The following is a 19,027-nucleotide window of genomic DNA, read 5'->3' on the forward strand; positions in this document are numbered from 1 at the left end:
ACAGCATTTGCCTCCCTGAAACCTTTCTTCGAGGGCAGACTTAAGTGAGAATTTGGAACATAGTAAAGGTGGACAGAGCTGCTCTGGCTGGGGGCAGGGGTGGATAAGACTGGAGTTTCACTTAGGGCCACGCTGCCCCCCCAGTTTGGTGGCTCTCAGAGGGGTTCCAGAGTAAAGTTATCATCACAAATGAATAGTACCTGACGAGTTATGGGTTTTCTTACCGTCCACATTGACTTTCAACTTTGCTTGACATTGGCAATAGATGTTGGAAAAGTCTAGGATGTAGGCCGTGCCTTCTTGATCTTGTTGGGGAGAGGAGGCAAAAACTCATGGGAGGGTAACTATTGTACTAGACAGCATCTGTAAGTGGCAGTAGATGCTTCAGAAGACAACAAACTGGAGTACCTCTTTAATGGGGAAGACATTTGTACCTATTTGATGGGGAAGACATTTGTTCAATAGCACCTCTTTTTCCCTAAATCTTTTAGCCTCCTGATGCAAACTAAGGACAGAGCCTCGGATGAAAAGTGTTCGTGTTGGAGAAGGGAAAGAGTTGGGAGGGGGAAGGGATAAGAAATGCTTGAGATTCCCACTGACTTTGTTGCCCATGACTTTTTTTTTCCTTGGTCTCCCCATCTCCATCCCATCCCCATCCAGTACCCCCTATCCCAAGAGGAGACACATAACTTCCTCCTGATACTAGAATCATTTGCATTTCCACTTTTCATTAGATTCTAGCAACCTTGAATTTATATTGACATGGCAAGGCCAGCCTTTTTGGTAGACAGTTAGGTGAACCCCTACCTGGAATAATTTCCAAATTACCTGTGAAGGGCATCCCCCTTTCCCTGCCAAATTCTCCCCCTTAATATTAGTGATCCGTTTCAAAACATAAAGTCCCCTGAAAAGGAGAGCATGGTTTAAATTCTTTCCAATTTCTAACTCTTTCTGAGGACAAGTTTTGATAGTGAGGTAGAAAGAGGATCAGGAGATCACTTCCATGTATGCAAGTACAGGTGGGTATGTACTTGCAGCTATGAACTCAAATGTTAAAACATAATCACATTTCTTAATTTTGTTTCATTTAAATCTAACTCCAAGTCCTCCATCCAATCAGGTTGATGGGGAATGTTCCTCTCCATCATTACTGGGATTTCCTTCTGAGGCTGTGTGAAGTCCTGGGTTCCCATACAGCACATACACCTATTGTAATAATGAGAAAACTGGAGTTCAGAATGGTAAAAAGACTTTCTGTAGTCATATGACTACTTAATAATTGAACCAGGCCTGAATTCAGGTTGCTTAATGCTCAGTCCAGTATGTTTTCCATTGCACCTGAACACCCCAAACCTTGAGCTGATGGGACAGGCAATACAGGTAGTGTCCTGAGTTGAAACAGATACCACTTCAGTGCTTCCTGCCTCTCTGGCTTGTCTCTGTGTCTTTGTAGCTTGTGAATAAGCTCCCCATCTCCTTAGTGAATCTTTCATTCTGTGGGAGTGGTGTCTGAAAAGCTGCAGTGACTGCTAAGCTAAATATTTCTTTGATACTCGGGGGTCTGCCCCATTTCCTGGGTACCCACTTACAGTAAAATGGATGAGGGTACATCTGGCATCTCTGAGTTCCCCTTTTCACTTCTTCTTGACTGTTTGCCATTCCCTAGCATCCGTTGATACAGGTTATAAATAACAAGGGAAATGGCTCTGCCAGGTCCCTTCTCTTTCTGTCTCTCTCTGGTATCCTTTCCCCAAGAGGTAGCAGCTCTTTTTTGTATAGCATGTCCCTGTGCAGAAACTGCTGGTCCCTTATCTGCCCAGCTGTCATGTGTGATTCTTTGGGCCAGGATCCTCACAGGCAACGTCTCCAGGACCATTCCCACACCACTGCAATTACTCCTGGTCAGCCAGCATAGCCTGCTGTCAGGAGGGAACCTGAGGACTGCCCAGACACATGAACCCCAATAAATGACTATGTGTTTTCTTCTTAGTAGACCTTGATCCTGAGACTATGGCCCAGCTCCTCTGTTCATCTTTCCTGGTAGCGTGCCTTCATCGTAACCTTGGACAGATACTTAATGTCTGTGACCCTGTTTCTGCATTGGCAAACTGGGGCTAAGGATAGTACTTAGCTTTTATTATGAAGCTTAAATGAAATAATGTATGTAATAAGCATGGGATGGTGCCTGGCCCATGGAAGGTGCTCCAATGGTAGGACTAGGATATAAGCGTGACAACAGTGCATCATCTCTTAGATGTGGAGGGCACAAAATCAACTTTAGAACACTGCTAAGAGGTGCATCCTGGTTTACCTGAATTATAGACATTTCACTAGGTGCGGCTGTGTAGACAGCTCTGGCACTTTTAGTCCACTGCTGAGCTCCACAGGATCCTCCTTTCCACCTCTCTTGCTGAGGATACCAGGCCCTTTCTGTTCCACCTCACGGATGCCCTGAGCTCTCCCACTCTCAGCTAACTGAGCTCTGAGTGAGCTGTTTGTTGCCCTCATTCCAGGCCGGGGCCTCTGCAAACCTTGGCCCACCCTCCCCTCCCCGGTTGAGTTGGTTTCCCCAGGGAGGTGTCTCCCTGACTTACCCCCACTGCTCTCAGGGCTCCCTTGTTCCACTTGTCCCTCATCTTGAGACTTTCTCCACCCGGGTTGCCTTTCCTGGCATCCTTCATCTGCAGCCTCCTTCATTTCTGCCCCATTTCTCTCATGCTCCCAAGAGGCACCCATGGCCACTTTCGCCAGTCCCTCCTGGCCCATCCCGAAGTCGGCATCCTCTGGAGTCCTCACGTGAGCACTTTCACACACCTGAAACTTTCTTCTTCCCTAACGTGGAAGGGACACAGCTAAGATCCAAGCCTCGGGCGGCCCGGCCCTCCCGCCTCCACTCCCCTCTCTATCTGCTAAGCACGGTTGGGGCAGGCGGCCTCCAGGGCCAGCTCTCCGTTAGCTTCCGTGGAGCCAGGCAAACACTTGTGAGTCTCAGGGCCCTTTTGGTCATCCAAACCCAGGGAATTATCCAATTAAGTTTATCAAACTATCATTTTGTTACCGCTTGCTGAAAGGCAGGAGCCAAGGCCTGTTCTTGGTGGATTTAATTGCCACCCATTATTTGTGTCACTCTCCACCCCCACCCTGCAGGAAACAGGCTGGGGGGATGTGCCTTTCAAAATCCACTCTCATTTTCTCACTCTCAAGGGGTGTGATTAAGCTTGCGCACTTCCCTGAGAGAAGGCTGAGCAGAGACGGAAGGTCCACCCTTCTTTGGCCATTTTCAGGGTGGAGTGGATGGTCTCCTCCCCCAGTTCTTTCACTGGCTTGATTGCAGAGTACCTGACTTGGTTGGCCTGGAATTCTCAATGTATTTTGTAAAACGGAATCCCATTCAGAAGAAAATCCTAGGGTTCCCCATTGCCCATCAAACATGGTTCAAATTGGCATTTAAAAAAAAATAGCACTCAGAGCCCTTTGTGCCTGATTTTCCAGTGGCATTTGGTTCATCTTTCCCCCATGACCTGTCCATAATGGTCCAAGTGATTGGCTGTGCTTCCCAGCTCCATCTCTTCTTTCCCCAGGGTCCTCTCCCTTGAGTGACTTCTCGGCTCCATGGGCCTACCCAAAGCCCACCCGCTTTCAAGGCCTTCCCTGATTGCCCCCATGATATGCAGTTTTTTACTCTCTGGAAACTTTTCTTCACCTGCATCATTCTGATGGCTCTTTGGTTTTGCCTAACATCGTTGTTGTTTGTCTGCCGTTCTCCATAAACTCTTTGAGGACCTTGATCTTACTTGGTAGGTCTTTGTTACCTGCCACAGAACCAAGCATTAGCATTTGCTCTGCTCTTCTCCCATCTCTCCAAGCAGAGGCCACTGTGCAATGCAAACAGCACAGTTAAACATGAAGAGGACTTTTGGAATTAACCTTTCAAATAGTTCCTAAAAGTGACTGTGGTAGTTTAATAGCCTCTTCCTTGCCCTTGTGATTAACCTTGACTCCTCTTGTTTTTCACCTGTCTTTAGGGTGTACTCCCTCCCAGACATTTCTGCTGCTCTCTGGGAGTATACAGTATATGGTGTCATGTTAAGGCCATAAGGTTGGAGGTCAGACTCTTGGTTCCCTTTATGAGCTTTGTGACTTTAACCTCTGTGCCTCCAGCCAGCACCTTCTCCTACCTCCTGGCTTAGGAACATTCCATGAATGATGGTGAGAGAGGCATTATGGAGGCTACCAGAATGATCTGTTGCAAATAAATTTGTCTGTGTCTGTGCTGGTTTGGATATATTATGTCCCCCCAAAAGCAATCTTTAATGCAATCTTGTGAGGGCAACATTAATCTTTTGATTGAGTGTTTCCATGGAGAGGTGACTCAGTCAACTGTGGGTTAGACCTTTGATTAATTATCTCCATGGAGATATGGGCCCCACCCATTCAAGGTGTATCTTAATTAAATCTCTGGAGTCCTACAAGAGAGACTTCTGGAGAGACGCTTGCTGACACTGATACTTGGCGATGCTTAGAGATGCAGACAGAAGGACATTTAGCTGAGATGAAGCCCAGAGTTTATCCCAGGATATGCTAAGACAGGACCCCCAGGCGCTTAGCGAGGTATGTCCTGGGAGAAGGAACCAAGAATGCACAGGAGCTGAGAGAGGAGCTGGAACACAACTCGGGATCAGAAGATGCCAACCACATGCCTTCCCAGCTAATAGGTTTTCTGGATGCCAGTAGCCATCCTTCAGTGAAGGTGTCATCTTATTGATGCCTTAGTTTGGACACTTTTATGGCCATAGAACTGCAAATTTGTAACTTCATAAATCCCCTTTATAAAAGCCAGTCTATTTCTGGTATTTTGCATATTGGCAGCTTTAGCAAACCAGAATAGTATCATTCCCCTGCTTAAGAGCTTTCAGTGGTTTCCCTTTTGTTTTAGTTTGCTAAAGCTGACAAAATGCTATATACCAGAAATGGGATGGCTTTTACCCTGGGGATTTATTACAAGCTTACAGTTCTTGGGCCATGCAAATGTCCAAATCAAGGTATCATCCGACAATATCTGTCACATGGCCAGGCACTTGACTGGTGCCTGCTGGTCCTTCTCTCCCGGGTTCCATTGCTTTCAGCTTCTGGCTGCTCTGTCTGTGGCTTTCTTCCTGAGCTTCTGTGTGAGTCCTTCTCTCCCAGCTTCTGTGGCTTTTTTCCTTTCTGAGCTTGTCTTACAAAGGACTCCAGTAAGAGGATTAAGACCCACCTGGGTCATGTATCAACTGAAATAACCCAATCAAAAGATCCCACCCACAATAGGTCTACACCCACAGGAATGGATTAAAAAACATGATCTTTCCTGGGGTACATACGCCTTCAAACCATTACACCCTCAGAGAAAGGTGAGGTCCTTATCACAGTACACATCCTCTTTCCGTAATTCAGCCCTGCCTCCTCTTCCAGCCTTTGAGTCTCCTCTCCCATCTAATATCCCACCAATAATAAGTACCTAGTAGTACGGAATTCATGAGGTGAGAGCTAATCAAATAAATATTGAGTATGTACTGTGTGCTAGGACCTGGGTTAAATGCTTTACTTGTGTTATATCCCATAATCTTCACAGCCCTGTGAAAGCAGGCCCAGCATCCTCATTTTGCAGATAAGGAAATTGGAGCTTCGAGGGGTTAAGTCACTCACCCACACTGCTAGGAACTGGTGCCAGGTTTTGAACTCAGGTCTCTGCCTCCGGAATCCTTGCTCATCCCACCCTGCCATAGAGTTCATCTTCTGTTCCTTACATGTGCTCTTTACCACCAGAATGCTCCCCTCAACTCTCTCACCCTCCCAGTGCTTGCGTGCACACACCGCCTGCACACGGAGCCCCGTGTTGTTAAAAATGTTTCTTTGTATTAAGAAAAGCTTCAGAAAGCCTGAGTCCCACAGACAGGTGGGACTAAGCAGAATACAGACAGATCATTGAAATGATTTTCATCTAAATGCTTAAAAAGGGAAAAACTTGACCTTCTCCCTTAAAATGAGGTGACCTTCGGTTACATCATTCTTGTAGCACATGACAGTGTTCTGTGTACGAAGCCCCACTTCAGTGGAAGTATTGGCTCTACTGGTTCGTAAGGGATTGGTGGAGAAATGACAGGGAGTTTCCTCTGAAAGTTAAACATAAAATTACCGTAAGACCTGGCAGTTCCACTTCTAGGGATATACCCTGAAGAACTGAAAGCAGAGGCTCCAACAGATAATTGTTTATCAATGTCCATAGCAGCATTAATATTCACAAAAGCCCAAAGGTGGAAGCAACCTAAGGGTCCATCAGCAGATGAATGGATGAACAAAATGTGGTATAAGCATACAATGCAGTATTATTCTGCTGTAAAAGGGAGAGAAGTTCTGGTACATGCTTCTATGTGGATCAATCTTGAACACATCATGGTGAGTGAAACAAGCCAGACCAAAAAAAAAAGGACAAATATTGTATGATTCCACATATAAAGTTTCACATGAAGACTTCACATGAGATACCTAAAATAAGCAAATTCATCGAAACAGAAAGTAGATTACAGGTTACCAGGGGCCGGGGAGTGGGAGAGGATGATTGGCAGATTGGGAGTTACTGTTTGGGGTGATGGGAAAGGCTGGATAATGGATGGTGGTGATGGTAACACAGCATTATGAACATTAATGAATATTGAATTGTACACATTAAAGTGGTTTAAATGGGATATTTTGTGTTGTATATATGTTACCACAATGAAAATAAATTAGAAAAAAAAAAAAAAAAAAAAAAGGGAGAATAGACTCTCTCTTGGGAGGTTAACAGCTACTGAAAGTGGTACCCCTAACTTTGCCTCCTTTATTTAGTGAGCTGCGAGCCCAGCGCCCGGCTGAGCCCTCTAGCGGTGGGAAAGCTTGCCTGCGTCCCGGCCCCCTGCAGTGTGCCCGGAGGGGACAGAGGCGGGCACAAAGGCTGCCCTGACCTCCTTGCCAGTGCTCTCCTGGCCACACAGCCAGGCAGGCTCCCCAGGGCTCTCAGGGTCCCCAGGGCCTGTGTGGTGACCTGCAAAGTGCTGGACCATGCGTCGTGAGGCCTTGTTCTTGCTGCTGGTGAACTCTGTGCCTTGGGCAAGTCACTTCTTTCCTGCTGCTGAACTGGGGAGTCCCTGGGGTCCTTTCTGCTCCAGTGTTGTAAATTTAGCAAGTAATAAGATGGGAGCAGCTGAACACGGATCAAATGATTCCTGTGCCCCAGGTCCTGTGCTGATGTTCTGACGTGAATTCTCATTGGACTTCAAACAGGCTTATGAGGAGAGGGTACAGTTTACAGATAAGGAAACCAAGGCTTAGAGAGACTGAGTAGCCTGCCCAGGATCTTATAGTGTAGGGCAGAGCTGGGCATCAGACCCGGGCATGGCAGGCTCCAGAGCACATACCTTAAGCTGTTCATAGCAGAACACAAGCTTATAGGGCACGTTTGATATTTCTCCAAATCTGTGACTTGTATGCCTTGGCTTAAAATTATGGGTCTAATAATTTTTTAATTAGTTTTTATTGTGTTAATAAATTTCCCATTTTAGCCATTTTTAAGTGCATGGTTCAGTGATATTAATTACATTCACAATGTCATGCTACCATCACCACCATCCATTACCAAGACTTTTCCATCACCCCAAACAGAAACTCTGTACCAATTCAGCATTAACTCCCCATTCCCCTTCTCCCCGGCTCCTGGTACCCACTAGTCTACCTTCTCTAATTTACTTCTCTATGGATTTGCTTATTCTAGATATTTTATATAAATGAAATCATATAATATTAGTCCTTTGTTGCCTGGCTTATTCCATGTAGCATAAGGTTTTCAAGGTTCATCCATTAAATGGATGTACATATCAGAACTTCATTCCTTTTTATGGCTGAACAATATTATATTCCATTGTGTGCATATCCCGCATTTATTTATCCATTCATCTGTTAATGGACACTTGGGTTGCTTCTACATTTTGGTCATTGTGGGTAAGGCTGCTTTGAACATAGGTGTAGAAGTATCTGTTTACGTCCCCGCTTTCTATTCTTTGGGGGCATAGCCCTAGGAGTGGAATTTCCGGGTCATATGTTAGTGCTATGTTTAACTTTTTGAGAAACTAACTGCCAAACTATTTTCCACAACAGCTGCTTCATTTTATATTCCCAGCAGCAATGCATGACAGTTTCAATTTCTCCCCATCCTTGCCAACATTTGTTATTTTCCTTTTATTTTTTTAACCATAGCCATCCTAGTGGGTGTGTCCAAAAATTTTTCTAATTATGCTTTATAACTATGATTTTAAGTAATGAATTTTAAGTAACCAATCAAAGGTTTTCAGCCTTGTTAAATTTCTTCCTGACCTCTGTCAGCTCTCCCAGTCATTCAGATGCCAAAGCCAAAATGCCAAAAACCAAATTCACCAACTTCCAGCACTAGGATCCCCTCAGGATCGAGGGAATATATATGCTGTTCCAGCACACATATATGCTGTTCCAGGATATAGATCTGTGCCTCCTTTGTTTGTCTTCCCTGCAGGTGGAAAGCCCCTTCAGCTCGGGCAGCCCCTCCAAAGGGTTCTTCTCCAGAGGCCCCCAGCATCGGCCCTCCAGTCCCGTGTCTGCTCCCGTGAGGCCCAAGACCAGCCCTGGCTCTCCCAAAACAGTGTTCCCATTCTCCTACCAGGAGTCCCCGCCCCGCTCCCCGCGCCGCATGAGCTTCAGTGGCATCTTCCGCTCCTCATCCAAAGAGTCTTCCCCAAACTCCAACCCGTCTACCTCTCCGGGGGGCATCCGGTTTTTCTCCCGCTCCAGAAAAAGTAAGACATTGATGCTATTGTTTCAGGTGGGTGCCGGGCTGTTGGGGACCTTCTTGTAGCCAGTTGCCGGAGTGCAGAGGCACAAAAGCTGGCTGGGTCACTGTCGGTACCTTGGTAGTGGGGACTTAAGTCTATGTCTATCTCCTCTGAGAACAACTCTCTCTTCAGAACACAGTTTCTGCCTCTTACACTAATGTCTTAGAAGCCTAATCCATGTGGTGTGGCACGGCCCCGTGGAGTTAACTGACACTCACAGTATTCCTTATAAGAAAAACCAAATACAACATTTGTCTCCAGCCTTTTCTTAAAATTAATAGAAGCATGAAGCTAAGGTTACGCCCATACCCAGGGTCAAAAGACAAATCTTTACTTTAGTCTGCTTGATATGTTTCACTGCTTCTTGTGGTATGGTATTTGGGGGATTTGAGTGCACCTTTTTCTAAAGATCCTGGCCTTTCATATTTGGGACCTGGGCAGCAGGGAATGGAACCTAGAATTGATTTACTGGGGAATGAAGCAGTGCTAGGAAATGTGGGTGTTTGAGAGAGTTTCTTAGACTCATGCGTATTTGTGATCTGAGGATAAAATACTGGGCACGGTCAGTAATAATATGACATGTACAAGGCAAAACCATAAAGTTGATGGGGCTTATTATCTCCTTTCCTGGGTCTTACTGCATCTCCCTACTCTTTCCAATTCTTTATTTGATTTAGAATGTTTCTTAGAAGTTCCTTAGACTTTCTAGATTTAGAATGTTCCTATGAAGGAAGATGGTGATTTGAAAAACAAATTTGCCCTCAAGCAAATGTAGTGTTCCTTTCTTTAAGTTTGTATTTGTATTCAATAAGGCCTGCCCATTTAGGGCAATATTCAACCTAAAAGACTAAGTCTCAAGACTAGAATTTCAGTCCTTGTGACTTATAAGGAAAGGAAGGGGGTTGGAGAGAGCCTCTTTTTTTTTTTTTTTTTTTTTTTTTGTGGTGTGGGGTAGTGTTTCTAGTGCCCCTAAAACTATCCCCGTGGATGACTTCTCTTCTGCCTATTCATGAATTTAACTGTGAATACACAATCTACAAATGTCATGTGATTCTTGTATTATAGGTGTGACAATATGGTCCTCATGCAGACATTACTGTATCAAGTATAGTTAGGAACTCCATGTATAAAGCATGATGGGGAGCAGAGTTATACTATTCTAGAGAGCATTCCTAATTTGCTTGGTGGGTATCCTGAAATTCTCAAATATTTCATCGTATACCACCTCTAAGATGAGGGAACATCAGACCAGACCTATTCTAGGGTTGTTTTGGTTTGCTAAAGCTTCCAGAATGCAATATACCAAAAATGGGTTGGCTTTTACATTGGAGACTTCTTAACTTACAATTTACAGTTCTTAGGCCATGAAAATGCCCAACTCAAGGCATCAAAAGGAAGATACTTGGACTCTGAAGACAGGTTGCCGGCATCCAGGACACCTCTGTCACATGGGAAGGCACATGACAATGTCTGCTGGTCCTTCGCTCCTGGGTTTCGTTGCTTTCAACTTCTGGCTTCAGTGGCTCCTCTCTCAGCTCCTCTCCATGTGTCCTTGTCTCTCAGCTTCTCTGGGGCTTTTTCCATGAGCTTCTCTTAATTCCATCTCATGTTTCTGTAAGTCTTTTTTCCTCTTATAAAGGACTCCAGTAAAAGGATTCAAGGTGGGTCACATCTCAATTGAAATAAGCTAACCAAAAGGTCCCACCCACAATAGGTCTACACCCACAGGAATGGATTAAAGGAACAGAGTTTTTTGGGGGGTACATAAGAGCTTCAAACTACCCCTAGAGTGTTTCTTAAAGATGGCCTTATGTCCATGCGTTGATTATATAGGAAAGGCCAAGATCTAAAATTCAAATCATCACATGGGGATGTGGAGGAGCTGTGGGTAAGGCTGTTAAGACCAGGGAAGTTAATGAACGTAGAAGGAAGCAGACAAGATAAGTTTTCTGGGAGACCCAGCAGGAAGGGTACTTAGGGAGCAGGCTGAGCCAGGCAGAGCTCTGACCCTAGAGTCCTGTGGTGGTTTGAGACTGTATGTACCCCAGAAAAAAAAATTCTTAAATTTAATCCATTCCTATGGGCACAAAACCATTGTAAGTAGAACCTTTTGATGAGGTTACGTCAGTTAAAGGTGGCCCACCTCAATCAGAATGGGTCTTAATCCCATTACTGGAGTCCTTCATAAGAGAATGAAATTCAGACAGAGAGAGAGAAAGCCATGAAAGGAGCAGCCAGAAGATGAATAGCAACAGAACCTGGAAGAGAAGGGAGAGCCCAGGAGATTCTGCCATGTGCCTTGCCATGGGACGCGCTAAGGAGCAAAAGTTGCCAGTAGCCAGCCCCAGAATGCCACAGTCTTTGGGGAGAAAGCATTGCCTTGATGATGCCTTGATTTGGACTTTCTCTTAGCCTCAAAACCACAAGCGAATAAATTCCCATTGTTTAAGCTGAACCATTGCATGGTATTTGCTTGAGCAGCTAAGGGAACTAATGCAAGTCTTTTCTCAGTTTGGACTTCCTGGGAGGCACTGGGTTTGGAGAGGTGTATGTGATAAACAGCTGAAGCCCAGTGAGCCCTGCAGGCCAATTCCTGACCATGATGATGGCAGAAGTTCTGGGATCCCCAGGAATTCCTTCCACTAAGGATCAGTAATTTAATAAATAAGCAACTAGGATGTGCCATTAATTTAGAAGCCAGAGATGATCGAGCAGAAAGGGCATCAGCCACTTTATTGGACCAAACTTGGCCAGGCGGTGACGTGCCACACACCTGAAGGTTTGTAAAAGAGAAACTCATGCCCAGGTTAAGCAGTCCCAGGAGCAGCAGACAACCTCCAGCCAGCCAAGCTGTGGCTCTCTGTGTACCTGTGCTCCTGGGACCTACTTGGCCACTTGATTATTTAGCTAAAGTATATCTCATGTGGTTTTGGAATCAGTTAAGGAGCTCAAGGAGGCTCACAGAGGAGTTCAGACATCTGCCAGGAAGTCAAGCAGAGTACAGAAAATGCTCCAAGTTCAACCATTTACAGGTTCCCAGCATAAGCATCTGTCGACAGGTAAACTAAGGGTTGGACAAATTGAGGGGCTTGCTCAAGACTCTCTCATCTGGCTAGTGGCAGCAGTGGAAGAATAATCCAGGACTGAGTCTCTGTTGGGTTCTCTTCTAGCACCACTTTGAAGGTCAGTGATTGGTTGTATCTCATACTGTCTATACGAATAAGACTTGAAAAGACTTGTGTGCCTCCTCTTCCTTTCTACATAAAACAAATGAAGGTACTTGTGCCTGTGGGCATGAGGGGAAGCCTCCAGACCATTCTTTATGTGCACCCTACAGGGCTATGGGGTCAACATGCTTTTCTTTAAGTCCAGGTGTTTTTGCCCTAATATGGAGCCTTTCTTCTCTGCATTTACCTAAGCAATTTCTAGAGATTAGGACTCAAAGTATACCTTTACAGGGAAAGGGAAACAGGGTCTGATCCTAAGCTGGCAGGGTTTTTATGCAAATCAAGTATATTAATCATTGAAGAGAAAGCAGGAAATGGGCCTGCTTTCAAGCTTCATAGAACATTCTATTGGCCATTGACCCAAATGCTTTGCCCACATCTGCAGAATGATTCCCTAAACCACTCTGATGTTTCTTGGATAATTTTCCCTGAGCAGCAAGGGATGCTGGGCACCATCTCCTTCAGGGCAGTTTATGATGTTAGACAGGGCAGTGCCAAAATAGTGTGAGGCCCAGGACTCTGCCTAGAGGAGTCTGGGGCTTCAATTAAATCCCTCTGTGCAGTGGCTCACCCTGGTCTTAATTATGTGGGCAAAGACCATGAAAACAGATGAAGAAGCCTGCCCAGATGAAAAACTTGCATGAGGGTCCTACGTAACATGAGTGGCATTTGTGGAAGAGATGGAAGATGTTTTCACACATTTCCCTTGTTGGAAGCTTATGATGTTATTGAATGATTACATATGCCAGTCACTTAGTCAAATGCTGGGAACTGATGGATGAAAAAGACAGGATTTCCACCTCCAAGGGTCCTGCAATTGGGAGATTGGTGGCAAAAGAAGCTTTAATAAATATGGTGAGGTTATCGCCATAATGGAGGGCTGTGCAAAGTTAGGACAGAGACAGCCTTTCTGAATCAGCTTCGGCATCTGATGGATGCTTGAAGGAGTCGTGGGATTTTGTGAGCTGGCCACAGATGGGGAAGGCATTTAGTCTCTGGTATCATCATCTGCCTCTTCCCCTGCCCTACTCGTCCATCTCTAACTGGCCATCCTTCCAGCAGCTGCACAGAGCCCAGCAGTATCCAGCTCGGAGGAGGAGGGCACCAGTGCCTCTGGAGGTGGGTGGGTCCAGCCAGGGAGCTGAGCTGCCAGTGTTGGAGGTGGAGGGAACCTGTCTACGTCTTCAGGGATTGACTGTCAGTCATTCCAGCCTTTGGTCACGCTCTTCTTCGAGGTTTGGTTCTGCCCACTGCTCATCTTCAGACATGAACTGTTCTTTTAGAACCTGAGCCCCATAAAGATCTCCTTTTGAAATCCTACCAGTTTCCTAAAGTATTCCTCTGTTTAGCTGTTACATATTATTTATGGCTTTTAGAGTTCATCCCTCTTCAACTGTGTTTTCTTTTAGCCACTGCAGGACTTGCAGACTGATAGATAATTAAAGCTAGAAGAGAACTATTTATAGGGAAGAAAGTATATAAACATAATAATTTAGAACATATATAACTTATTTTTAAAGAAGGATGTTGATGAGACTGTCACAGGCTACCTCTGTACCTCTGAGTTAAAAACTAGGATTGGATGTGGTGGGTCAAAGGAGACTTTTGCTTTATCTAAGGCATTTGAATTTTTTGAGACTATACTCATTTGTTGGTAATTAAAATGAATACTTGGAAAAAGTGTCAAGAGCCCAGACCAGAGCTTTGGGATAGCAACATGATGATGAAAGGAGATGGCAGGGGCTTGGCAGGAAGAGCAAGGAGAGAAGACAGAGCCACATCAAGAATGCCTGCGGGTAGGCTGAGAACCCCTGTGCCTGGAAGGGCAGAGTTGGAATATGGCAGAGGGAATGGGAGGGAATGTGGAGAAAGTGAGCAGAGAAGGGTCTTTGCTCATTAGTTGAGTGTCAAGGTTGTAGGGTGATAGGACAGATCTGAAGTTCCCCAGCACCTCTCTGGGACCTGGATGGGGTGGGGGGTGGTTTCAGACATGCATATCCTTGTGGGTGGGTGAGAGGTTCAATTCTGCATTAGGGCCAACTTCGCAGATTGTCTGCATTGGGTGTCACTGCCATGCGGGGGCATCTCCTGGGGCCAAGCTGACTGTTGGTCAAGCGTCCTTCCACTGGGGATCTGCTCCCTGCACTGAAGAAACCTCTCCCTGCCCTCCCCCCCCAGACGTGAGCACATGCATACACTTGAGCAGATCCGTAAATCCCTTTCTTTAAAATGCCAGAGGCTGAGGAAGACAGATGAAATAGCAGAGTCAGCATCGCTCTCTCTCCTGTGTTGTGACAGAGCTCAAGTGGCAGGCTGAGAAGCACTGAGGCTGCCCTCTCAGAGGGGCCCTGACCCCAGGGAGTGTAAGACCTGACTACTCCAAGGGGATTCTGCAGGGGCTTGGGGACGAGGTCTGAGGCTCAGAAGCAGAGATGGTGAAACCTCTGTGCTGCTCCAGAAGGCCTTGCTGCCAGGTAGGGGCTCCACTCCATAACCCACATCCCAGTGCCCCCGAGCCACACTCTCGTCAGTATGTCCTCAGTTGCCTTCTGCTCCAGTAATCTAAAACTGCTGTCTTCTTCAGTGAAGGGTCCCACAAAGTCTATGCTCCAGACCAGCCAAAGTCTGTATTCCAGACCTCTCTGGATTTGTGAGCTTAGTGGCTTTTCTGATGTCAGTAATGTAAGGGAGCTACTAATAGCGCTGCCCCAGCAGGGTTGTCCCTGTGGGACGCTGGGGTCAGGTACCACACCTCTTTACTAGGAGTGGACATGGAGGGGTGCTGGGTATGGAAGATGGGCCAGATTTGAGTTCCTTGGGAAGCAGGAATTTCATGCTACTTTTCCTTTTCAGTATTTTGAAAGATCCTTCAGTATCATTGAGCAGAAAATACCTGGTTTCATAGGTATCTCTTGTAAGGTGCATCTTGTTAAGGCTCTTCTCTACCATCTGGCTAGGCAGCCACGGGTTGGCCACTGTAAGACTATGGAAGGGTCCTGAGCTGCTCATAAGGACAAGAATTGATTAGATCCAGGCTGGGGAGGGGAGTTGGGGGAGTTGGCTTCTTCAGAGAAACCCTCTGGGATGGGATGTTTGGATCAGAATGAGCCTGGTGCCCAGAGCAACTGCTCATTTGGTTGCCCTTGAACCACAAAGCCCAGCTCCTCAGCTTTCCCTAAAGGGAGCTCAGCCTACCCAAGTCCTACTGTCGATAAAGTGGAAAGGGCTGGGTCTATATTCAGGTGATTCATGTAATACTTGCACTCCACATACTTTTCAACTGGGAGGATCATCTTGGGCCCCTGGACACTTGAATTTTCCATTGCTTGGTGTGAACCTTGCTTGAAGGGTATACAATCTATGTGCTTTTCCTCATATTTGAAGATCTATTCTCAACATTCCCAGATTATGTATTGCTCTCCTAGTACTTTTCCCAAAACTGAGCTTGAAAATAATGCCATCAGTGTTGAGGATCTTTATTCGAAATGGCCCCATGAAACCCACTGTGAGGATGTAATGAAGACATTGATCATTATACGAGGCCCCCATGGGGGAGACTTCCTGTCTGGTCTTGGTACCAAGAATAACTGTACTTTCGTACAACGGGATTTTTTTTTCATTAATGGCCACTAATCATATCAACAGCCCAGTTCTCCCTGTTTACATTGGCTGCTAGAAATCTTAGAACTATATTTATATGAAGATCACTAAGGGATGTATTTCTGGCCTTATTTCTGAATCCAAATTTGGCCCCATCCTTTTATTTTATTTTCACCCACTTTTTTTTTTTTTTTAACAAGGAAGACAATTTATTGGAAGAATGTGGGAGTATTTATAGAAATCAAAGAAGAGCTGAAACATCAGGACTCAAGAAGGAAAGGAAGCAGGATGGCTCTGGACCCTAAGCAGCAAGAGTTTATGAAACTTTCTCTTGAGCACCTCAGAATTCCTAGTCTCTTCTTACCACTTAACATTATAAATGCCTCATCAGAGGCTATCTTATTGGCCCAGTTGGGATCCCTGAGCCCACCTGGCCAGGAGGAGGACACATCATGCACTTCAGAAACAGAGTTGCCAAGACCCCACCCCTGGGTAGCAGGGCAGGAAGTTGCCAGAGAAGGGGCCCCGTTGGGCAGCTCAACAATGTGCACATGCGCTATCCAGCACACACACACGTGATCTTCTGTTTTCACAAAGATGCCCTCACCCAGCTTGATCCAGTTACCCTGCATACAATTCTAGGTGTGCATCTGCTTCCCCAGTGGGAGACAACCCAGCATCAGGCCCCACCATGACATCAACAAAGAAGGAGGTCGCCGTGGTCTCCTGCTGCTGTTTTCACAGTCAGTCTCAAAGTGATGCCGTTTCTCCTCAACTTCTATCTGCATCCTGTCTTCCTACTCTATAACTTATGGCCTAAGTGTTAAATTTAACTCTTTCCAATACATACAACATACCAATCTTTCTTGAAGCATGGTCTGTGGATGACTTGCCTCAGTATCAGCTGAGGTGCTTGTTATATTGTGCATTCAGGGCCCCATTTAAAAGCAACTGAATCAGAACCATAAAGTTTGGAGGCCCAAGAATCTGAAGTTTCAGCAAGCTCTCCAGGTGATACTGCTATACACTACAGCTTGATAAACACTCATATATTAAGGAGGGATAAAAGAGGGAAGAAAGAAATTACAACCACTGTCATCTTAGAAGGGATATAATAAGTAAAAGGAGGTATGTCAACCTTCAGACACTCCCAAGAATGAGATTCTGTAGGTCTAGAAGCTACAGTTCTAGATTCTGCGACTGGTCATAGGACCAACAAGTACCTAAGCTGGCTGGTGTTCTTTGCCCAGTAAAGGGATCTTGCAGGGAGCTGCTGTAGTTTTTCACTAACTTTCACTCTGATCCAGTGGTGGTACAGTGGTAGGTATTACAAGGCATGTCTTGGGAGTGTCTGGGGTTTTCATCTATACACCTTCCAGCCCCACAGTGTCATATGCTACTTATAACCTTTGATGATCAGGATCAATCACCCGAGCCAAAATAATAGCCCACTTTTTTGCCTCTTCCTCTAATATAGTGGTCGGCAAACTACAGCCCACAGAACAAACCCAGCCTGCCACTTTTTTTCTTGGAAATGAAGTGTCACTAAAACAAAGCCATGGCCATTCACTTACTGTCCACACTAAACAGCAGAAGTGAGTAATTGTAATGGAGTCCATATAGCTCGCAAAATGACTAAAGTATTTATCTGGCACTTCATAGAAAATATTTACCACACTGCTCCAGTACCACAAGAAGTCTTAAGTGGCCATGAGGTAGTAGAAGCTTCCAGTACAGTTAATCCTTATCTTTAGAAGATTTTTTATAATTTCCTTTGGCACTGTCTCGCTATTAGAGATGAGGGAAGGAGAGCAAGTGTATGTTCATGAACTGAAAATAATAAGATTAAAATTTTTTAGAAAGCAAAAATAATCTTGTAGTCTTGTGGCATGATCACAAGAATGATTCAATTTCATATGTTCCCAAACTTTGCTCCCTAATAATTGCTAATACTCATAAGCACCTACTATGTGCATTCTACATGCATTATGTTTAATAATTCTCTTCCATAACAACTCCATGAAATAATATTTTTTTACCATTTTTACCAAAGTAGGCACTGAGGTACAGAAAGATTGTCATTTTCAAAGGCCACGTAGCTACTAAGTGGTGGAACCAAGATTTGAACTCAGGTGGTCCAATTCCAGAATCTACTTGTAACTCCAATGCTAAGACTCTGGAATGGGTTTTAAAAGTATATATATGTTTTTTTCCTGTTCAAATTTTTTTTAATTGAGATTGTTCACATACCATACAATTATCCAAAGATCCAAAGTGTACAGTCAGCTGCCCATGGTACCATCAGACAGTTGTGCATCCATCACAATTTTTTTTCAATTTTTAGAACATTTCCATTACTCCAGAAAAGAAATAAAGACAAAAAAAGGAAACTCAAATCTTCCCATACCCCCAGACACCACCCTCCTCCATTATTGATTCACAGTATTGGTATAGTACATTTGTTACTGTTGATGAAAGAACATCAAAATACTACTAACTGTAGTATGTAGTTTGCAATAGGTATATATTTTTTCCTATATGCCCCTCTCTTATTAACTTCTAGTAATAGTGTCATACATTTGTGCTAGTTCATGAGAGAGATTTCTAAAATTTTTACTGTTAATCACGGACATTGTCCACCACAAGATTCACTGTTTTATACATTCCCATCTTTTAACCTTCAACTTTCCTTCTGTTGACTTACATGACTCTAAGCTTCCCCTTTCCACCACATTCACATACCATTCAGCATTCTTAGTTATTCTCACAATGTGTTACCATCACCTCTGTCCTTTTCCAAACGTTCAAGTTCACCCTAGTTGAACATTCTGCTCATAATAAGCAACTGCTCCCCATCCTTTAGCCCCGTTCTATATCGTGGTCACTTATATTTCATATCTATGAGTTTACATATTATAATTAGTTCATATCAGTGAGATCCTGCAATATTTGTCTTTGTGTGTCTGTCTTATTTCTCTCAATATAGTGTCCTCAAGGTGTCTTCATCAACCCATTTTTTAAGACAGTTTTGTTCACACACCATACATTCCATCCTAAGTAAACAATTGTTGGTTCCCTGTATAGTCATGTATGTATGTATTCAGCACCATCACCACTATCTATATAAGGAGTCTCCATTTCTTCCACAAAGAAGGAGGAAGTGTCAAAGAAGGCAGAGAGACAAAAGAGAAAGAAAAAAGAGACAGAGAAAAAAAATAACAGCTAGGAAGCACCAAAAGGAAAGATAGCATTAAATTAAAGTAGAATAAAGAGTCAGACAACATCACCAATGCCAAGAGTCCCATGCCCTTCCCCCTTGCCCCC

General features: G+C 44.6%; 1 protein-coding gene across 2 annotated transcripts in view; it reads left to right on the plus strand.

Moving 5' to 3' along the window:
* PRKAG2 (protein kinase AMP-activated non-catalytic subunit gamma 2) overlaps window positions 1-19,027 on the plus strand; it is a 400,476-nt gene that overhangs the window by 102,129 nt on the left and 279,320 nt on the right. For both annotated transcript variants that reach the window (XM_037835774.1, XM_037835773.1), the window contains exon 3: window positions 8,561-8,840. In XM_037835774.1, the coding sequence (XP_037691702.1) occupies window positions 8,561-8,840 (280 nt within the window). The remainder of the gene's footprint in view (window positions 1-8,560; window positions 8,841-19,027) is intronic.

This window comes from Choloepus didactylus, chromosome 5 (assembly GCF_015220235.1).
Source record: "Choloepus didactylus isolate mChoDid1 chromosome 5, mChoDid1.pri, whole genome shotgun sequence".
NCBI classification, from domain to species: Eukaryota; Metazoa; Chordata; class Mammalia; order Pilosa; family Megalonychidae; genus Choloepus; species Choloepus didactylus.